This window comes from Drosophila obscura, unplaced genomic scaffold (genome assembly GCF_018151105.1).
Source record: "Drosophila obscura isolate BZ-5 IFL unplaced genomic scaffold, ASM1815110v1 contig_181, whole genome shotgun sequence".
Classification (NCBI taxonomy): domain Eukaryota; kingdom Metazoa; phylum Arthropoda; class Insecta; order Diptera; family Drosophilidae; genus Drosophila; species Drosophila obscura.
Genome location: NW_024542769.1, coordinates 1,086,049 through 1,101,846, shown reverse-complemented (window position 1 = coordinate 1,101,846; position 15,798 = coordinate 1,086,049). Strand labels below are relative to the sequence as shown.

At 47.7% G+C, this 15,798-nt stretch overlaps 6 protein-coding genes across 7 annotated transcripts in view; 2 read left to right on the top strand and 4 right to left on the bottom strand.

Annotated features, from left to right (window-relative positions):
• The window catches only part of LOC111067911, a 45,734-nt gene extending 44,560 nt beyond the window's left edge, over positions 1-1,174 (bottom strand). Inside the window, exon 1 of the mRNA XM_041592548.1 lies at positions 1,156-1,174. The gene's annotated coding sequence lies outside the window, so the exon portion shown is untranslated. The remainder of the gene's footprint in view (positions 1-1,155) is intronic.
• A 4,946-nt stretch (positions 1,175-6,120) lies between these two features.
• On the bottom strand, positions 6,121-7,668 carry LOC111067910 (vacuolar protein sorting-associated protein 26C). The gene is made up of 3 exons (XM_022357253.2): positions 7,557-7,668; positions 6,731-7,499; positions 6,121-6,669 (listed from the first exon to the last, which is right to left on the bottom strand). Exons 1-3 carry the CDS (start codon positions 7,620-7,622, stop codon positions 6,548-6,550), a joined length of 957 nt encoding a protein of 318 aa, XP_022212945.1. The 5' UTR covers positions 7,623-7,668; the 3' UTR covers positions 6,121-6,547.
• A 5-nt stretch (positions 7,669-7,673) lies between these two features.
• On the top strand, positions 7,674-8,178 carry LOC111067915 (coiled-coil-helix-coiled-coil-helix domain-containing protein 7). Its single transcript, XM_022357261.2, has 3 exons — positions 7,674-7,803; positions 7,854-7,952; positions 8,009-8,178. The coding sequence occupies exons 1-3, from the start codon at positions 7,759-7,761 to the stop codon at positions 8,120-8,122; spliced, it is 258 nt and encodes an 85-aa protein (XP_022212953.1). The 5' UTR covers positions 7,674-7,758; the 3' UTR covers positions 8,123-8,178.
• Positions 8,139-9,122, bottom strand: LOC111067912 (distal membrane-arm assembly complex protein 2). The gene has a single exon (XM_022357256.2). The coding sequence runs from the start codon at positions 9,027-9,029 to the stop codon at positions 8,175-8,177; it is 855 nt and encodes a 284-aa protein (XP_022212948.2). The 5' UTR covers positions 9,030-9,122; the 3' UTR covers positions 8,139-8,174.
• Positions 9,123-9,189: 67 nt separating this feature from the next.
• LOC111067901 (serine/threonine-protein kinase PITSLRE) lies at positions 9,190-14,494 on the top strand. 2 transcript variants are annotated; one of them, XM_022357243.2, is made up of 4 exons: positions 9,190-9,564; positions 10,104-10,549; positions 11,323-13,675; positions 13,740-14,494. In XM_022357243.2, exons 2-4 carry the CDS (start codon positions 10,494-10,496, stop codon positions 14,292-14,294), a joined length of 2,964 nt encoding a protein of 987 aa, XP_022212935.2. In that variant the 5' UTR covers positions 9,190-9,564; positions 10,104-10,493; the 3' UTR covers positions 14,295-14,494. The 2 variants fall into 2 exon arrangements, with proteins under 2 accessions (XP_022212935.2, XP_022212934.2); XM_022357242.2 differs by lacking the exon at positions 10,104-10,549 and having other exon boundaries at positions 9,191-9,564.
• On the bottom strand, positions 14,404-15,775 carry LOC111067907 (peroxisomal membrane protein PEX16). Its single transcript, XM_022357251.2, has 2 exons — positions 15,565-15,775; positions 14,404-15,504 (listed from the first exon to the last, which is right to left on the bottom strand). Exons 1-2 carry the CDS (start codon positions 15,704-15,706, stop codon positions 14,579-14,581), a joined length of 1,068 nt encoding a protein of 355 aa, XP_022212943.2. The 5' UTR covers positions 15,707-15,775; the 3' UTR covers positions 14,404-14,578.
• Between the last annotated feature and the right edge of the window lie 23 nt (positions 15,776-15,798).

Sequence of the window (15,798 nt, the reverse complement as noted above, 5' to 3'; positions counted from 1 at the left end):
CCCTGGCCCTGGCCCTGGCCAGCACTTGAATTGGCTTAAAGTTGATGCAGAACTTGATATTTTACGGACATTTACCCTCTTATTATTTGCACAGAGAAAATTCCTCAATTTGGCTGCAACTGAAGGGCGTATCAATGAAGTAGCTGCTGTTGAGGATGCCTACAGAGTGTTGATTAATTTACACACCTTGGCTTGGAGCAACCATCAATCTGCTGTTCAAAATCAAACAAATATCTGCCTGAAACCCAAAACAAGCATAGGAATTCCTCCACGTCATTTATAAACTCTCAATTATTGTCAAGTTCCCGGGGTAATCTATCGATTTGTCTGTTTGATTTTTGTTTAAAGCATTACCTTATTGATGACTAGAGCTCTCGCAAGGAACAACACAGCCGAGGATAGTGATGGATGTGGTGGAGGTGTGGGGAGGAGTTTAAACCCTTTTGTGCTTCTGGACCATCACCTTCTGGAGGGCAATTTATTTTGCCAACACTCAACGCTCTCTGTCGCTCTGTCTGTTTTCTAACTATCCGAGATCCGTCAGGGAAAAGTTTTGTTTCGAGGTTTATGTGTGTGCTGTAGTGTGCTGTTCTGTGCTGCGTTGTGTGCCATTCATCCCATCCTTTCCCTGAAACCACGTCCAATGGCCCAACCATGCAAGCAAAAGTTTGGATCCCGAAAACTTCTCTCGAGTCTAACAAATTCAATTTGTCAGGCTTGGCGCGCGCTTGGCTTTCTCTCTCTCTACCTCTCTCTACCTCTCTCTCTCTCTCCTTGCTCGCTCGGAGTGCGGCTAATCCATTTACAATTTCAAAGTAAACAAACAAAATGTATCCCCGGCACAGGCGCCAGGCACAGCCATACCAGAAGTAGCAGCAGGAGCACGACAAGACATTTAGCCCACACTTCAGTTTGCATTTCCAATGAAAATGCAATGGAAACTTTTGCGCCAACTGAGAGTTTATGTACTTTTGCCGTCCCCCGCCCCCCGTCGACGATAAGCCTCCAATTCTTTCGTTCGTTCTGTGTTTGTCCTAATATTTTCTTGGTATAGTTTTGGGAATGGGAATGGGCAGCGAGAGATCGCCAAGAAACTTAATGCTCCTTTAAACATTCAGTTATTGAATGGGGAAAACCAAAAGCATTGCCACTCACCTACTTGGCCACTGCCATGCGAGTGTACCAGCAGCAACCATTACGTGGGCAGTTTTACGCTTGGTCTGGCAATCTGGAATTGTTTTTGCCAGACTTATGTTCCTAAGTCGATTTAATCCTTGATTTATGAGTTTTGAAAAGGCTGCCAAGTGGGGAATTTATGCGACCGAAAATTTAAATTAAAAGTAGACACACAAATTTTGTTTTGATTGTTGCTGCAGCGTTTTGACTGGGCCATTTAAATGGCTTCACTTAAAGTAATAGGCTGTGAAACTTTAAATTGCTTACAAAATAACTAAAACTAAATAACGCCCCACCCCAAAAGGGACAGAGAGAAAAGCAGGAGCCCTGGAGTTTACCTGAAAATTAAATTCGAGAATTTTGCATCCAGGCAAGAAATCTATATATAGATATACACGTACAGTTACACAAGATATATGTATATACTGCTCGTGTATGTAGGCGGATTTCTCTGTATATATAGTAGGTATATATCGTCGTGTACAGCCGGCGGCAGCGGCAATTTCTTGTACAAGAACAAATTGTGAGGCTTCTGTTCTGTTCTGTTCTGGCTGCGTTCAGCACTCACGTAATGAGCATAAACTACACGGCACAAAAAGGCCAACACTCCCACACACACCCAGGCACACACACAAACGCCAAAGACAGAGAGCGGATGGCCAGGAGCGAGAGAATATCGCGCTGCCGTGCACATAATTGGTGCAAAAAGTTTGGAAAATTATCACGGAAGCAAAGCCGAAACACGTACATACATCAGCGTCAGCGGACGCGAGATGGCATAATGTGGGGGAGTAGGTCCCCTAACCCTTAGCCTTACCTTTATCCTTATTCCAAAACCAAACCCAATCCCAATCCCAGTTTCCAGTGCCCAAAGGAAGAACACCTTGAGCGAGCCCCAGGCTCCAGGGTTTGGCCCCCCCCCTGGCACAACAAATTTATCGAAGCGGAGGCGACTGTACTAATCCTGCCGACCCTAATTACTCATAGAGCCGCCTGCAGGTTTACCCCCATGTAACAATTACCAACGCCCTGCCCTGACCGGGTTCGGTTCGGTCAATGCTTATCCCCGAAAAAAGCAGAGACCGGAACAAGAAAAGCGGAAAATGTTTCACTTTGTGTTAAACTGAAGAGTTTCCGCTTTCGGTTTTTGGGGGGCCCAGGCAATTAGGAGCCAGAAGCAGGATTAAAACGAGGCAAATGCAAGAAGGAGCCGAGCCATGAGTTGATTACACTCCGATTACAAATTTGTGTGCTTGTGTGATGGTTGCACGATGGGCAGCACTGACAGTCGCATAATTACAAAGTGAAAAGGAAATTGGAGATGAGGGGCAGCACTAGAGTAACGGAAAATTATTAAGTGGAATGGGCAACACTGGTAAAAGCACAGTTCCCATGGGGTGCTAAGTAGGTGGTGAATGGGAAGATAAGAGCGTAAAAGAAAAATTAATTATCTTTGCTCCTGCATCCATCACACACACACCCACTGCAGCACATGCGGCAGCAGCACATTCTGTGCCCCACTGTTACGTATCACATGTGCAGAAAAAACCACTAAAGCATTAAAATGAGAGGCTGTGAGTGACTAACAGCATGTTTGCAGAACACTTTTGCAGAAGCAATTAATTATACAAAAAAAAATTGAAAGTAATTCTATACCAAATCAATCAAGTGCTCAAGCTGATGATGATTTTTGCGCCACGTTTTGCAGTGGTATTCAATTTCCTTTCAATATTTATTATGCAAAAAGCAGTGGGGAGAGACAGCGAGAGAGAGAGAGAAAGATATCCTTGAACTTTGGGTAGCACTGGGGTGGGTGAAAATGGAAACAATGAATCATTTAATAGAATGGACAGAGGTACAGTTAATAAAGTAGAGAAAGATTTACTACTATAAATTCACTTTGAAATTTATGTTGATTTTCATTTAATTTACAATGCAACTGCAACTGTTTTTTCATTATATTTTATGTTGACCAACTAATAAAAAGTAGAAGCGTTTCACTTTACACCCAACTGGCAAAGACTTTGAGCCCCAAATGGGAGAGCACACAGAGTGGAACACCTATTAAAATGTGTGTGGCCATTAAAAAGTTTGTTTCTTCTATGGCAAAAACTCTTCAACCGAGAGTACAGAGAGGAAGCGACCAGAGGCCAGGGAATTTCCCTACTGGAGCTGCTGTTGTTACTGCTACTGATTCTCCTGCTGCATGGTGCCGTGGTGGCTGCCATTGCCACCTGTGCAGGTGCATGTGCATGTGCAGGTGCAGGTGCAGGTATGGTGCGATGCGATGCGAGTGGCAACTGAAAATACGTTTGCATATGAATTTTTCAAAATGTTTTTTGCGCTGACCTCGTTTACGGGTCAGAGCGGGTATGAAAAGTTTGCCCGTACAAACTAAATTGCCGCTTGCAACGCGGAGGAACGAAACGAAAGACAAACGCAACGGGGACCCATGGTCTGGGGTCTGGGCTTTGAGTTCCTTTTTTTCTCTCTTCTTTCTCCCCACTTTTTTTTTCAGTGGTGCTGGTACTGCTGCAGCATATTGAAATGCGATTACAGTCCTCTGGCCTGGTGGCTGGTATGCCTGGTGACTGGTGCCTGGTGCCTGGTGCCTGGTGGATTCATGTTCATTAAACATGCATAAACACACACTCGCAGAAGAGCAAACGCAAACGCAAACACCCGCTGAAACAAACACGATACGAGTGCCAGATAGATGAACATTTTTGGGAGCAGCAGCAGAAGCAGCAGCAGCAGCAGCAGCTGTGTCCCAAGGCACTTGTAAACAGTTTAAATTTTCAAAGCGATGTGCTAATTTTAAATCAATTACATGACGTGACGACGACACCCAGCAGTATTGCCCCACCCATTCCCTAAACATCCAAAAACAACAACAGCTTCTGGCATTGACACTCTGCTATTGCCAGTGCCAGTGCCAGTGCCAATGCCAGTGTCCTTGTTGGCCATAACAATAGGATAGGCAAGTAATCGCAATCGAAAATGCGTACAAGTCACACACAGAAGTTTTTTGGCAACAGTTGGTGTGCACAGTTTTTGCGTGCAGAAAAGTGGATTTACTTACAGAAAAGTTGTAGCCAATACGACGCCCTCTATTCATTTTCCTTATTTCGAGAAGGCAAAATGTAAAATGTTTCGCTTTGAACAGGGGCTAGAGCAGTGGGGAAAAAGACAAAAAAAAAAGTATATAGTATATACGAGCATGTACTGTGGAGTACAAGGCTGTGGAAAACTTTTGTTAGTGCTACATTTGGCGACAGCAACACCGCAGCACCGACAGCAGCAGCACAGCACCAAATTGAAGGCAGCTGTCTGTGGGCTGTGGCCTGAGTGGGTGGCTGGGTTGACGATGAGGTGGACTTAGCCTCCTAAACTCAATTTCAGTTACCACACACACACACACACACACACACACACACACAGGCACACAAGGATAAAGGCAGAGAGAGAGCAACAGCTTTCTTGGGGGCACTGAAAGAAATTGAAGGGAATTTAAGATGGAGAGAGACAGGTGGAGTGAATAATGGATGAGAATTCATTGGAATTATTTCTTATTTTTGTAATTGAAATGTATTTTCACAGATGATTTGCAGAGTATCAAATTTAAATTGTGACCCCAGCCAATCCGTGACTTTAAAATATCTTAGCTATGCCTCTTTGAGTATTTTTACTGCAGCTTAGGGATGTATAGGTATCCCCTCTCCTACATACATACATATGTACATATGTATGTATATCCAAAGTGTACGACGGATTCAACAGGCCCCATATCGTGCCATCTCGTTCTTATTCTTTTTATTTGACTTAAATAAATACATTCAAGTGAATGGGCATGTGTCTGTGCGTGTGTGTGCTTGTGTGACTTTCTTTATGGTAAAAAGTTTGAGGCCGACGCCAAAGAGGAGTCGAGTCAAGTCGAGTCGAGTAAATACACACACACACACGAGCGCGCGTTCAAGTACGTATGTATGTACATAATTTAGTGAACTTGAAACTTGCCTCCGCGAGAACTTTCGCCCATCCTTTTTGTAAAGGATATGTGTACATACACTTGCACACACGTTGTATGTATGCATGTATGTATGCATATATTTGTATATCGAATGTAAAGGAGATGGCCGAAATGTCACTCCCCATCCACCAACAATCCGCACACTCCACACAAACAAGAACATCAGAGACAGGACAGGACAGGACCGGAGAGACAGACACACCGAAAGAAAGATGGCGCAGTGAGTAGTGAGAGAAAGACAGAGAGGCAGAAGTGGATTGGGAGCCAAGAAATTTTATGCTAAGTAATTTATATAGAAACATACATACACAGCACACACATAAAAAGCACTGCATGCGCGAGTGTGTGGGTGTAGTGTCTGACAGCAGCAGCAGCAGCCAGTATCAGCTTATTAAAGATTTAAAAAAAATTTCCCCTTGCAGTGCAAGAGAGTGGAGAACAGGAAATTGATATGCACTTACCGGTCACACACGGAAACTCTGAGTGGGAGCGAGAGAAGGCGGGACAGAGAAAGAGTCGTCAGAGGGCAGAGCAGAAGAGTATGCTAAGAATAATACAGTAAATTCAGCTGGCTAACGGTAAACTCCAAATCGTGGGAGAAGCACCCGAGGCTAGTACAATGCGTGTGTGTGTGTGTGTTTGTGCTGATGAAGATCGAACAAGAGAGAGCGAGCGAAAGAGAGTCTTTGTTTTGGCAGCTGTGTGGGGCCAAATTAAAAGATAATAACGGAGAGCATCCCAACTTACAAAGAGCAAATCAATTTTCATTACTCCCGCAGCCATCATAATCATTGAATTGCAGCAATTGAAAGACAATCAAAAGTAAAGTAATCAATATGTTTGTGGAGAAGTTCACAAAGAATTTTATAGATGCCTGTCATATGGGACCTTATATAATATTTCTCTTTGAATTTTTACTCAGCTTACTCGGCTTTTTTGCGGGCTCATTAAATAACAAAAACAACCAAATATACAATCGCACATGGAAGCGTGCGTATTCACAACCAAATGAACCGTTTGACCGCTCCGAAACTATAATTCACAAGGCCACGCACGGTTTTTCCACTGCATCAATTTGCTAAAACACTTTCATTTTACGACACTTATCAAACGCTTCACGGTACATAAAACTTCGAGAAAATAATGCGGCCACGAGTCAAAAAATTGGCCAAGCCCACAATGAGCACAACAGCTGATGACTTTGGCGGCCAATTCAAATTCCATATGACATATGTGTATAGTTTGTTGTAAATATATTTTGATTATTGTAAGCTGCCACTAAACTAAGTTTTTGCATTAAATATAGATAAATAGCTGCCATATTCGATTGAGGGCATTCGCTTAACGTCCTGCGGTAGTCATTTTGCTGGGCAATGGGCCTGCAGAGCGTTTGAAAACTATTTTAAAGTTTTCACTCACTGTATAATCCTCCTTAAACACAACCACCAGATTCAATTCAAACTCTGGAAGAGATCAAATCAATTAAAATGAGAATTCCGAATATATAGGAACAGCGTTTCATACCAATTTTAAAGTTTTTTGTGAGTAGCGTGGGGCAAGTGAACAGTCGCGGAAGTACCATATAAATGGGAAGCTCCAGCTTGGGCAGAACGTTGCCATCAGCGATTTGTATGGTCTGGATCTCGGTGGCATCTTTGGAGTAACCCTCGTCACAGCCACAAGTCTCCACACGCACCAGTTGCATGTCAATCGATTTGATGGCCGCCTCCGTATGCTGCACCATAATGCTGCCGGTTATGGGCATCGTTACACACGATTCACTGCGATCCAGGCGGCCCGTGATGAGAAACCGAGGCATGGACAAACGCTCCTTGGCCGTGGCATTCTTCTGCAGCGAGTCGGGACTCAGGCTAAAGGGCACCGACCGCAGGGAATCTTCGCCCAGGCCCGTTGGCTTGTATTGCACACAGAACTGTTGGATCTTCGTCATGGATTTGCCCAGAAAATTTCGCTTGACGGTGCACTGCAGTTGATAATTGACGTTGATGAAGACTCCGTGATATGTCTCGTACAGAATACGTGGTTCCTTGCGGCAGACCAGAGGCAACTCGAAATGGAACTCGGAGCGACCGGCGCTCAGCTTCCCGGGGGCTGATAGCTCGAGATTGTTCTGCAGCAGGTTTATGGGCTTCACCGAGTTGTAGAAGGCATCGAATAGGCCCACGGTCTTGCTACTGAGTTGCAAGTTAACGACTCCCTCAAGATACAAAATAATTCCTTCATGTTTTGTCTCGGCGCCGCACTGGAACTGCACGCAGCCCAGCAGCATGTCCTGTGGGAAAGATGCAGGATTAGAGAGCTATGCACCAGGGGTACTTATTTCACTTACATTTTCATAATAGACTTTGTTTTCGCGTTTTAATTTGATTTCAAAGTTGAATGTATTCATTTTCATTCAGCACCTGCCGAACAGCTGTTCCTGCACAGCTCGGAAGTGGGCCCGTTTTGTTCAGCAAGTTGGCAGTTCCGAGCGACAGACGAAAACAAACGAAATTTATGTAATTTATTTAAATAATTTCCTATAAATACAAATGCCGCCCAACCTGAATGCGGAGCGCGATAATCCCTGCTTAAAGGTATGTTAATAATAGACAACATACAAGATGTGTATTAACCCCATTTACAGGAGCAGGAATTGTCGTTCAAGTGCCTCAACAAAAACAACTTTGACCGCGACAAGTGCGAGGTTTATTTTGCAAATTATAACAATTGCAAAGAGTTTTGGGTACGTTTATCAATTAAACAATGATTAATGTTCACTTGAATGCCATTTTCTTTTAGAACAAGGTACGTGTAGACCGCCGCGGCAAAGGAATAGCTCCCTATTTGCCGCCACTGGAAGAACGCGATGCCATTAAAGCGGAATATTTGAAAGCAAAACCAGCACAAAGTTGATAAACACTCCTCATTGTTTCTTTGTATATCATTTAATTATATAATAACAAGTTTAACTATGGCTGTGTATAGCATCTGCTCCAACTACTTTCAGAGGGGACAGAGCCACCTCCAGCATGGCCGTCGCCAATTCCATTTCCAGCGTTTGCTTGGGATCATCTAAGATTAGAAGCTTCAGCTGCGGCAGACGGTACAGACAGGAGAGCCCATTTGTGGTTACTGCAGTGCCAGATAGGTCGAGAACTTCCAGACGCGGATACTCGCCGCCCGAAACCCGGTCCAGGCACCAGTCATCGAAAGTTTTCACATTGTGAAAGGATAGAAACTTGAGCTGGCCCAGGCAGCGCAAGTTCTCCAATCCCTCGTAGTAGAGCACCATGTTGTCGCAGCGCAGCGCCTCCACGTTGTAGCTGGGATCGAATCTATTGGGCAAACTGAATTCCCCGTCTTCGGTGGCCCGATGCCAGCGGGGATCATTAATGAACTTGGCGGCCCCACCGCGATAGAGTATGAAATGGGCGGCAGCCAGCTCGGCGCCCAGGATCTTGTGCCGCTCCGGTATAAACTGTTGCATGTGCCGCTCGATCTTCTCCTGACGATTCTCCCACCACTGCTTCATGTTCCTGGGCGACAGATCGATGGGCCGCTGCATCATTACTATAAAATCCGACGTCTGCTCAGAGTTGGAGAACAGCTTGAGCTTGCTGTTCCAGTCCTCGGGCCTGTCTCCGATCGGTGTGCGCCACTTCAGTCTCTGCTTGTCGGAGGCCAGTTCCTCGCGAATCCTCCTGACCGTGTGGCTGACTTCCTCGTTGGGCTGCGGCTCATTTGTGGGCAGAGTGGCAGCCAGGCGGCGCCCTTGTCGCCCCAGCAGCGACAACATACGACGCGACATGCCGTGCAACATGTTTAAAGTATCCTTTTCTTTCAATAAATTTAATTAATTGCGGCCGAAAGAATGTTGAACAAAGCAGCTGACGCAACAGCTGCTCGACAAAAACGAACCGAGTTAGCACGCTTACGGTATATAATATACTTTTCGGTATATTTCCGGGGGTCAGACGGGTATACTTGAACGAAAATCCGCGGTCACACTGACGCCATCTTTTCTTTTTTGCGTGTAATTTCACATTTCACACAGACACATTTGCTAAAACAAGAAAGAATTCCACCGAAAAACAAAGTTAAATATACATAAATGCAGTTTGGCTGCCAGCGTAGAGATTAAATTGCCATCCAAACGCTGCGAAAGCTGCTCGAAAATTACGTGAATCAGCCAGCGCCAGCTACTGTCACTGGAAGGGCAGCAGCAGCAGAGCACTCCACACTCGTTGTGAATATTATTCATTGTCGAGCAATTTGCGGACTGTGGGTCACGAGATGGTTTCATCTGGCAGCGAGGATGGCCAATTGCGTAGCCCCACCGATGGGCACTATCTCAGGTGTGTATATGGTTTAGATCCCCGTGCCCGTAGTAATAGAACATCTTTTGATGTGCGATTCATGAAAAATTGTTGCACACACACACACACCCCCACACCTCCAAAGGCAAGCGTACATCATTCATATACACTGTCTGGTGCTGGCAACTTGGCGGGATTTGCGCCAAAAATGTGTACAACTAGCTGTTTTTTTCTTGAATTGAATTCCACAGTTGGCAGCACTGTATCTGTGTGCTTGTGTGTGTGTGTGTGTGCGATGGGTGAAACAATTTTTTACCAAGCATTTTTTTTTTTTGTATCTGTTTCTACATGCTAATTCTACAAAAATCTAAAAGCGAATTTGTAAATTGTAAAAAGAACACACATAAACAGAAAGAATCCTCCCCCGATCACCCACACCACCCCTTTCGCGCTTGTTTGTTAACCAAAATAGAAAACAAGAAATGAAACCAAAATCCAATTATTGATGATAACCAATTACTGAATCCCTAATATTTGTTGTACCATTTAATTGACTTGACTTTTTTCATTGCAAATAGGCCAAAAAGTGTGTACTTGTCCCAAGACCGAGGCGCGCGATGGCCAACAACAATACCTAATAATAATATAAATAATAAAAAAAAAAAAAAAATACATAATTGTTAAACAAAAAAACAAAATGAAAAACCATAAAAAGTGCAAGCAAACTGCAAACGAAATTTGAATTTCAAAATAATGTTGTGCACCCGTCCAGTGTAAAAATGCATCGGCAGAGAGCGAGCGAGCAAGCGAGCGCATCCTTCTTCAGGGCAGGTGGAGAGCGAAAACGAAATGCGAAAACGAAAACGAATACAAATACGAATACGAATCTTCTCAAGCCAAAGCCAATGCCAATGCCCAAGCCCCAACCAACGCTAATCGCTTGCGCTGACTAATAAATACATACCAATATGTTCCAGAGATCTATCTCTCCGGATCTCGTATCGTGTGCTGCTGGCGGTAAATTGTAATTGTAAATCAAATCAAATCAATCAACCACAATGAAAATATTGATGAAACTTTTGCTAATTCAATTCCTCTTTCCAAGCCCCCCCAAGTCTCAATATCTATCCGTGTCTCTCCTCTCTCTCTCTATCTCTCTCTCCCTATCTCTCTATCTTTTTGTCTTTTTGTCAACCGAAAAGCACAGAACAGAGCAGAAAGATAAAAGATCCATCCCCAAATAGCAGAGTAGCAGGTGGCAGGTTGCTTGTGGTGCAGCTGCAGTCTGTGTGTAAGTCGGGTTTACATTTTACAGCCCTTGGGAGTGTTTCAAAACTCATCAATGCTCCATGGAATAGTCCCACCCATCCGTACCGATCCTATGCCCAGGGCTAGAGCGGAATCCAGGTAAGTACCCCTTGTTGATTGCACTCGGTGCTCCTCAGAGTGCTCCGTCCTCTCCTTTCTGGAGTAGCGCCGAGATGATTGCTTCAATTAGTTGCACGAATTCCGCTTTAAAGTACTGCACTAAAGTTGTTTGATTCTAATCTCCAAAAGAATTCCAGAGCGAAGCGTGTGGACACACCATCACCACCAACGCCGTGAGCTTTGAAGCCCCCCAAGGGCACTGTGTAAAATGTAATCCTCAGCATCATAGACTGCAGCAGCAACACCAAACAGAACAGATCAGATCGGGCAGCGTCAGCGCAACGTCGCGGATTGGCATCGGAAGATCGGGGGCAGAACTTTTAGCACGGCGCCATAATTGTGAATTATTTCTCTCTCTCTTACTTTTAGCGGGGACGAGGAGCACGATGCCGATGCCGATTCACTGTACATACAACCGCCGCAGGCCAGCAGGGAAGCGACTGGATCGAAGCGTGAATCGAAGAAGAAACATTCCCGCGACCGAAGGCGCCACAAGGAGAGAGAAGAGGGTGGAGGCGGAGGTGGTGGCGCTGAGCGTGAGCATCGATACGAGTATAGGACCAGGGAGGAGCACTACCATCACCACCATCATCCACGCACCAACAACAGTGAACGAGGAGCCGTTGCGGCAGGAGGATATCCCAAGCATCACCTGAGCCATGCCGCCTATCACTATCCACAGCCGCCCCTGCCACCACCGCCGCCGCCGTCAGCACAGGGCTATGCCCATCACCATGTCCATCAGCATCACCAGGCCATGCATTTAGGTGGGCCCAGGGTGGGTGCTCGAGGGGATTACCATTCCTATCCGTCGGGCGGCTACCACGGCAGCAGTCGGCATGCCGACTACCCCCTGGAGGAGCCGCCCAGCAGGAGAGGCAGCAAATATGCCGAGAGCAAGGATGCGGAGAGCCTCGAGCAGGATCTGCGCTCGCGTCTGCTGAAGAAGCGCCACAACTACGTCAAGGACTACGAGACGGAGGAGAACTACGAGCATCGGCGGGAGAGTCGCAAGGAGCGGGAGCGCGGCCGCAGCCACAAGCAGCGTCACGAGCGAGTCATCGAGCTGCTGGACAGCCCAGAGCCGGAGCATCAGAAGCACCACAAGTCCCACCGCAGCTCAGTCAAGCCGCCGCCCAGGGAAGATGTCTCGGAAGTCAGCCGGAGAAAGATTAACGTGGAGGTGGATCCAGAGCTGCTGGCCAGAAGGGAGAAGCTACTGGCCGCCGAGCGGGAGAATCGCCAGAGGAAGCAAACGGCTCGGGACGAGCTGGAGGCACGCCGGGAGCTACTACGCGAACGAAACGAGCATAGCGATGCCCTCAGTCCAGCGACAGTGGCCGCCAGCGTCACCGCTGGCCTGAACATCGTCAAGAGGAAGCAGAAGGCGCTGGAGAGCGACGAGCGGGACATCAAGTACAAGAAACGGAGAAAGCCCAGCGTTGAGGAGGTGCAGGTGATCGGGGACGAGGAGGATGACGATGAGGAAGAGGACGGCAGTGAGGAGAGCGATTCCAACGAGGAGGAGGAGGATGATGAGGACAGTGCGGACAGTGACACCGATTCGGGATCCAATGAGAGCGACGATAGCTACGAGACGAAAAAGAAGAGCAAAAGAAAATCATCCGGCAAGCCGGCAGAAGACGATGAAGAGATTCCCTTGCCCACACTCAGCCCGCTGAGTGTGGGCGAGCTCTACAAGTCGCCCAAGGGCCAAAGGTCGTCACGCTCCCGCTCGGCAGCGAGCTCCAAAAACAGCTCTGACAGCTCCCAGTCCAGCCGCAGCAGTCGTTCCCGTTCCAAGAGTCATTCCCACGACAGCAGCATGGACGAAGACGGGGAGGATGGCGCGAATAACCAGCATGAGCGTTCCCCCAGCACCAGCACGCGCAGCGAGGAGCGTGGCATGGCCCAAGTGGTGGAGGAGAAGCCCCAAACGAGCGAAGAGAAGGCGGCCACAGCCAAACAGCCTCTGCGATCGCTGGAGGAGCAGACGCCCTGCGACGACAAGGGCATACCCCTGCCCAACTACTATCCAGGCGTGCAGGGCTGTCGTTCTGTGGAGGAGTTCCAGTGCCTGAATCGCATCGAGGAGGGCACCTACGGCGTTGTCTATCGCGCCAAGGACAAGCGAACCAACGAGATTGTCGCCCTTAAGCGTCTGAAAATGGAAAAAGAAAAGGAGGGCTTCCCCATCACCTCCCTGAGGGAGATCAATACGCTGCTCAAGGGCCAGCATCCCAATATTGTGACCGTCCGTGAAATTGTGGTGGGCTCGAACATGGACAAGATCTTCATTGTGATGGACTATGTGGAGCACGATCTCAAGTCTCTGATGGAGACGATGAAGAACCGCAAGCAGAGCTTCTTTCCCGGCGAGGTCAAGTGCCTCACGCAGCAACTGCTGCTGGCCGTGGCCCATCTGCACGACAATTGGATACTGCATCGGGACCTGAAGACCTCCAATCTGCTGCTCTCCCACAAGGGCATACTGAAGGTCGGTGACTTTGGGCTCGCACGCGAGTATGGCTCACCGATCAAGAAGTACACCTCGCTGGTGGTCACCCTCTGGTATCGGGCACCAGAGCTGCTACTCTGCTCCCCGGTCTACTCGACGCCCATTGATGTGTGGTCGGTGGGTTGCATTTTCGCCGAGTTCCTGCAGATGTTGCCACTGTTTCCAGGCAAATCGGAGATCGATGAACTGAATAGAATCTTTAAGGTACGCATAGATTGAGTAGCTTGCCCCCTTGAAATTATTTTAATTGTTTTTTTTTTGTATGCAGGAACTGGGAACACCCAACGATAAGATCTGGCCTGGTTATACCGAGCTACCCGCCGTCAAGAACATGCTGAGCCAGAACTCACAGTTCACCGAATATCCCGTGTCACAGCTGCGCAAACACTTTCTGGAGAAGACCTCCGATATGGGATTGTCGCTGCTGCAGGGCCTGCTGACGTACGATCCCAAACAAAGACTGACGGCTGATGCGGCCCTGAAGCATGCCTATTTCAAGGAGCTACCCCTACCCATCGATCCATCCATGTTCCCCACGTGGCCGGCCAAGAGTGAGCTGGGCGCACGCAAGGCACAGGCCTCCTCCCCCAAGCCACCATCGGGTGGCTCTCAGTTCAAGCAGCTGGGCAGGGACGAGCCCATTGCGGCCGTCAATAAACTCTCATCGGGCATTATCACGGGCAATAAGAAGAGCCATGGAGGAGCGGCCGCCACTGCAGCCGCCGTGGCTGCGTCTTCGGCCAGCAGCACGGGCTTTGTGCTGCATGCAGGACTGACGCAACGCCAGCTGGCCATGGGACCGGGATTCAGTCTGAAGTTTTGATTCGTCCGAGGTCCACAGTCTCCCAGTCTCCCGACGCCAGTCTCCAGTCTGTGTGTGCGTGTGTTTTTAGCCAATTATAATTACGAATAATTGTTATGTATAGTTAGAATGTAAGTGAAAACAACAATTCGTTTAATATTGTATGTGTAAAAATATTGTTCCATATATCATTTAAAAGCCATACAAAAACTCACGACGCACCATCGATCTATCAATAGCCACCTGTAACTTTAAACTTAACTTAAGGGGTGGAGGGGGAAATACTAGTGTTCTCCTGCCGATCCTTAAGTGGACCAGAGGTAGAAGTACGTGCTTTGCCACTGTGGAATGTAGTCCTTCAACGGTCCCGACACCATCTTGGCCATGGGCACGGTACGGGCCAATAGATCGAGCAGCCGCTCCAGCCTCGACTGCGTGTAGCTCTCATAGAACGGGGAGCGAACCAGGAAATACATGAGGTTGATGCAGCGCCTGCTCAGCTCCAGTTTCTGTTGCTTGGACATCAGATGCCTGCGCTGGCGATACAAATGGATGCTGTAGAGGTCCATCGACAGGGCCACCATGTACTGCTTCCAGCTGCGGCGCCCGAACAGACCCATCGCTGCCAAATGGATGAGCGGCTTCGAGATGTACAGGTACTCGGCGGTGAGCAGCTCGCGTGGTATTAGCGTCTTGGCCGCCTCCGTGTTCTCCACGTGGAGCTTGAAGTCGCGATACTGTATGGGCGGCGCACCCTCCACCTTGCGGATGATGCGACCCGAACGCTTCAGCTGGAAAGTTATGGAGTGCTGGGATTGCATCACATTGGCATCGTCATTGGCGGCGGGCACTTCCGGCGCTGCCCCTTTGCGCTGCTTGCCCAGCGCCCGTCTGTTCAGGGCGGCTATGGGCGGTGAGGTGATTATATCGGATGTGGAATGTCTCAAGATAAACAATCTTCCTGCCGCCTTGAAGACCTGTATGAGCGCTATCACCAGCCACTTGCCGGTCTGGCCGAACAGCCGCCTCGCCGATATCTCGATGAACACCTCGCTGTACTCGAGCGTCGTCAGCGTGACCTTTAGACGGTAGCAGAGTTTAGACTGCAGCCGGAGCACCGAATTTTCCTTGGCATTGCGTGCCCCGTCGATGATTCGATCGTTATAGAAGACCAGCATATTGGACAGGGTATAGACCAGCTCGGAGACCACATTGGAGGAGGATATCCGACCTGTAACGGGTTACAAGTTGCATCATCAGCAGTTACACTCCAAGAAGTATCCACAAATACCTGCTATAAAGTACGACACCCATTTGGCTGTGGTCTCAAAGTCGCCCACCACATCCGGATTCCTCCCCACCCATGCCTCGTAGGCCTTGAGCATGCCCTTTAGTGTGTCCATTATTGGAAAAATTCGTTTGTTTCCTCCCATTGAGGAACTAAAATAAAATAAAAGAAAAGTACTTCGGCTTCGTTTCGTTGCAAGAGCCGCTGTGGCCGATATATTGGATTCTTACAAAGCGA

What these genes read in the sequence shown, in the direction of transcription:
- LOC111067910 (XM_022357253.2), bottom strand. Translation starts at nt 7,622, where the DNA reads ATGAAAATGAATACATTCAACTTTGAAATCAAATTAAAACGCGAAAAC. An exon ending in ACAAAGTCTATTATGAAAAT is followed by an intron (nt 7,500 to 7,556) that starts GTAAGTGAAATA and finishes TCTTTCCCACAG; the next exon opens with GACATGCTGCTGGGCTGCGT. An exon ending in CACAAAAAACTTTAAAATTG is followed by an intron (nt 6,670 to 6,730) that starts GTATGAAACGCT and finishes GATCTCTTCCAG; the next exon opens with AGTTTGAATTGAATCTGGTG.
- LOC111067915 (XM_022357261.2), top strand. Translation starts at nt 7,759, where the DNA reads ATGCCGCCCAACCTGAATGCGGAGCGCGATAATCCCTGCTTAAAG. An exon ending in GCGATAATCCCTGCTTAAAG is followed by an intron (nt 7,804 to 7,853) that starts GTATGTTAATAA and finishes CCCCATTTACAG; the next exon opens with GAGCAGGAATTGTCGTTCAA. An exon ending in ACAATTGCAAAGAGTTTTGG is followed by an intron (nt 7,953 to 8,008) that starts GTACGTTTATCA and finishes ATTTTCTTTTAG; the next exon opens with AACAAGGTACGTGTAGACCG.
- LOC111067912 (XM_022357256.2), bottom strand. Translation starts at nt 9,029, where the DNA reads ATGTTGCACGGCATGTCGCGTCGTATGTTGTCGCTGCTGGGGCGACAA.
- LOC111067901 (XM_022357242.2), top strand. Translation starts at nt 9,503, where the DNA reads ATGGTTTCATCTGGCAGCGAGGATGGCCAATTGCGTAGCCCCACCGAT. An exon ending in ACCGATGGGCACTATCTCAG is followed by an intron (nt 9,565 to 11,322) that starts GTGTGTATATGG and finishes TCTTACTTTTAG; the next exon opens with CGGGGACGAGGAGCACGATG. An exon ending in AACTGAATAGAATCTTTAAG is followed by an intron (nt 13,676 to 13,739) that starts GTACGCATAGAT and finishes TTTTGTATGCAG; the next exon opens with GAACTGGGAACACCCAACGA.
- LOC111067907 (XM_022357251.2), bottom strand. Translation starts at nt 15,706, where the DNA reads ATGGGAGGAAACAAACGAATTTTTCCAATAATGGACACACTAAAGGGC. An exon ending in GGTGTCGTACTTTATAGCAG is followed by an intron (nt 15,505 to 15,564) that starts GTATTTGTGGAT and finishes AACCCGTTACAG; the next exon opens with GTCGGATATCCTCCTCCAAT.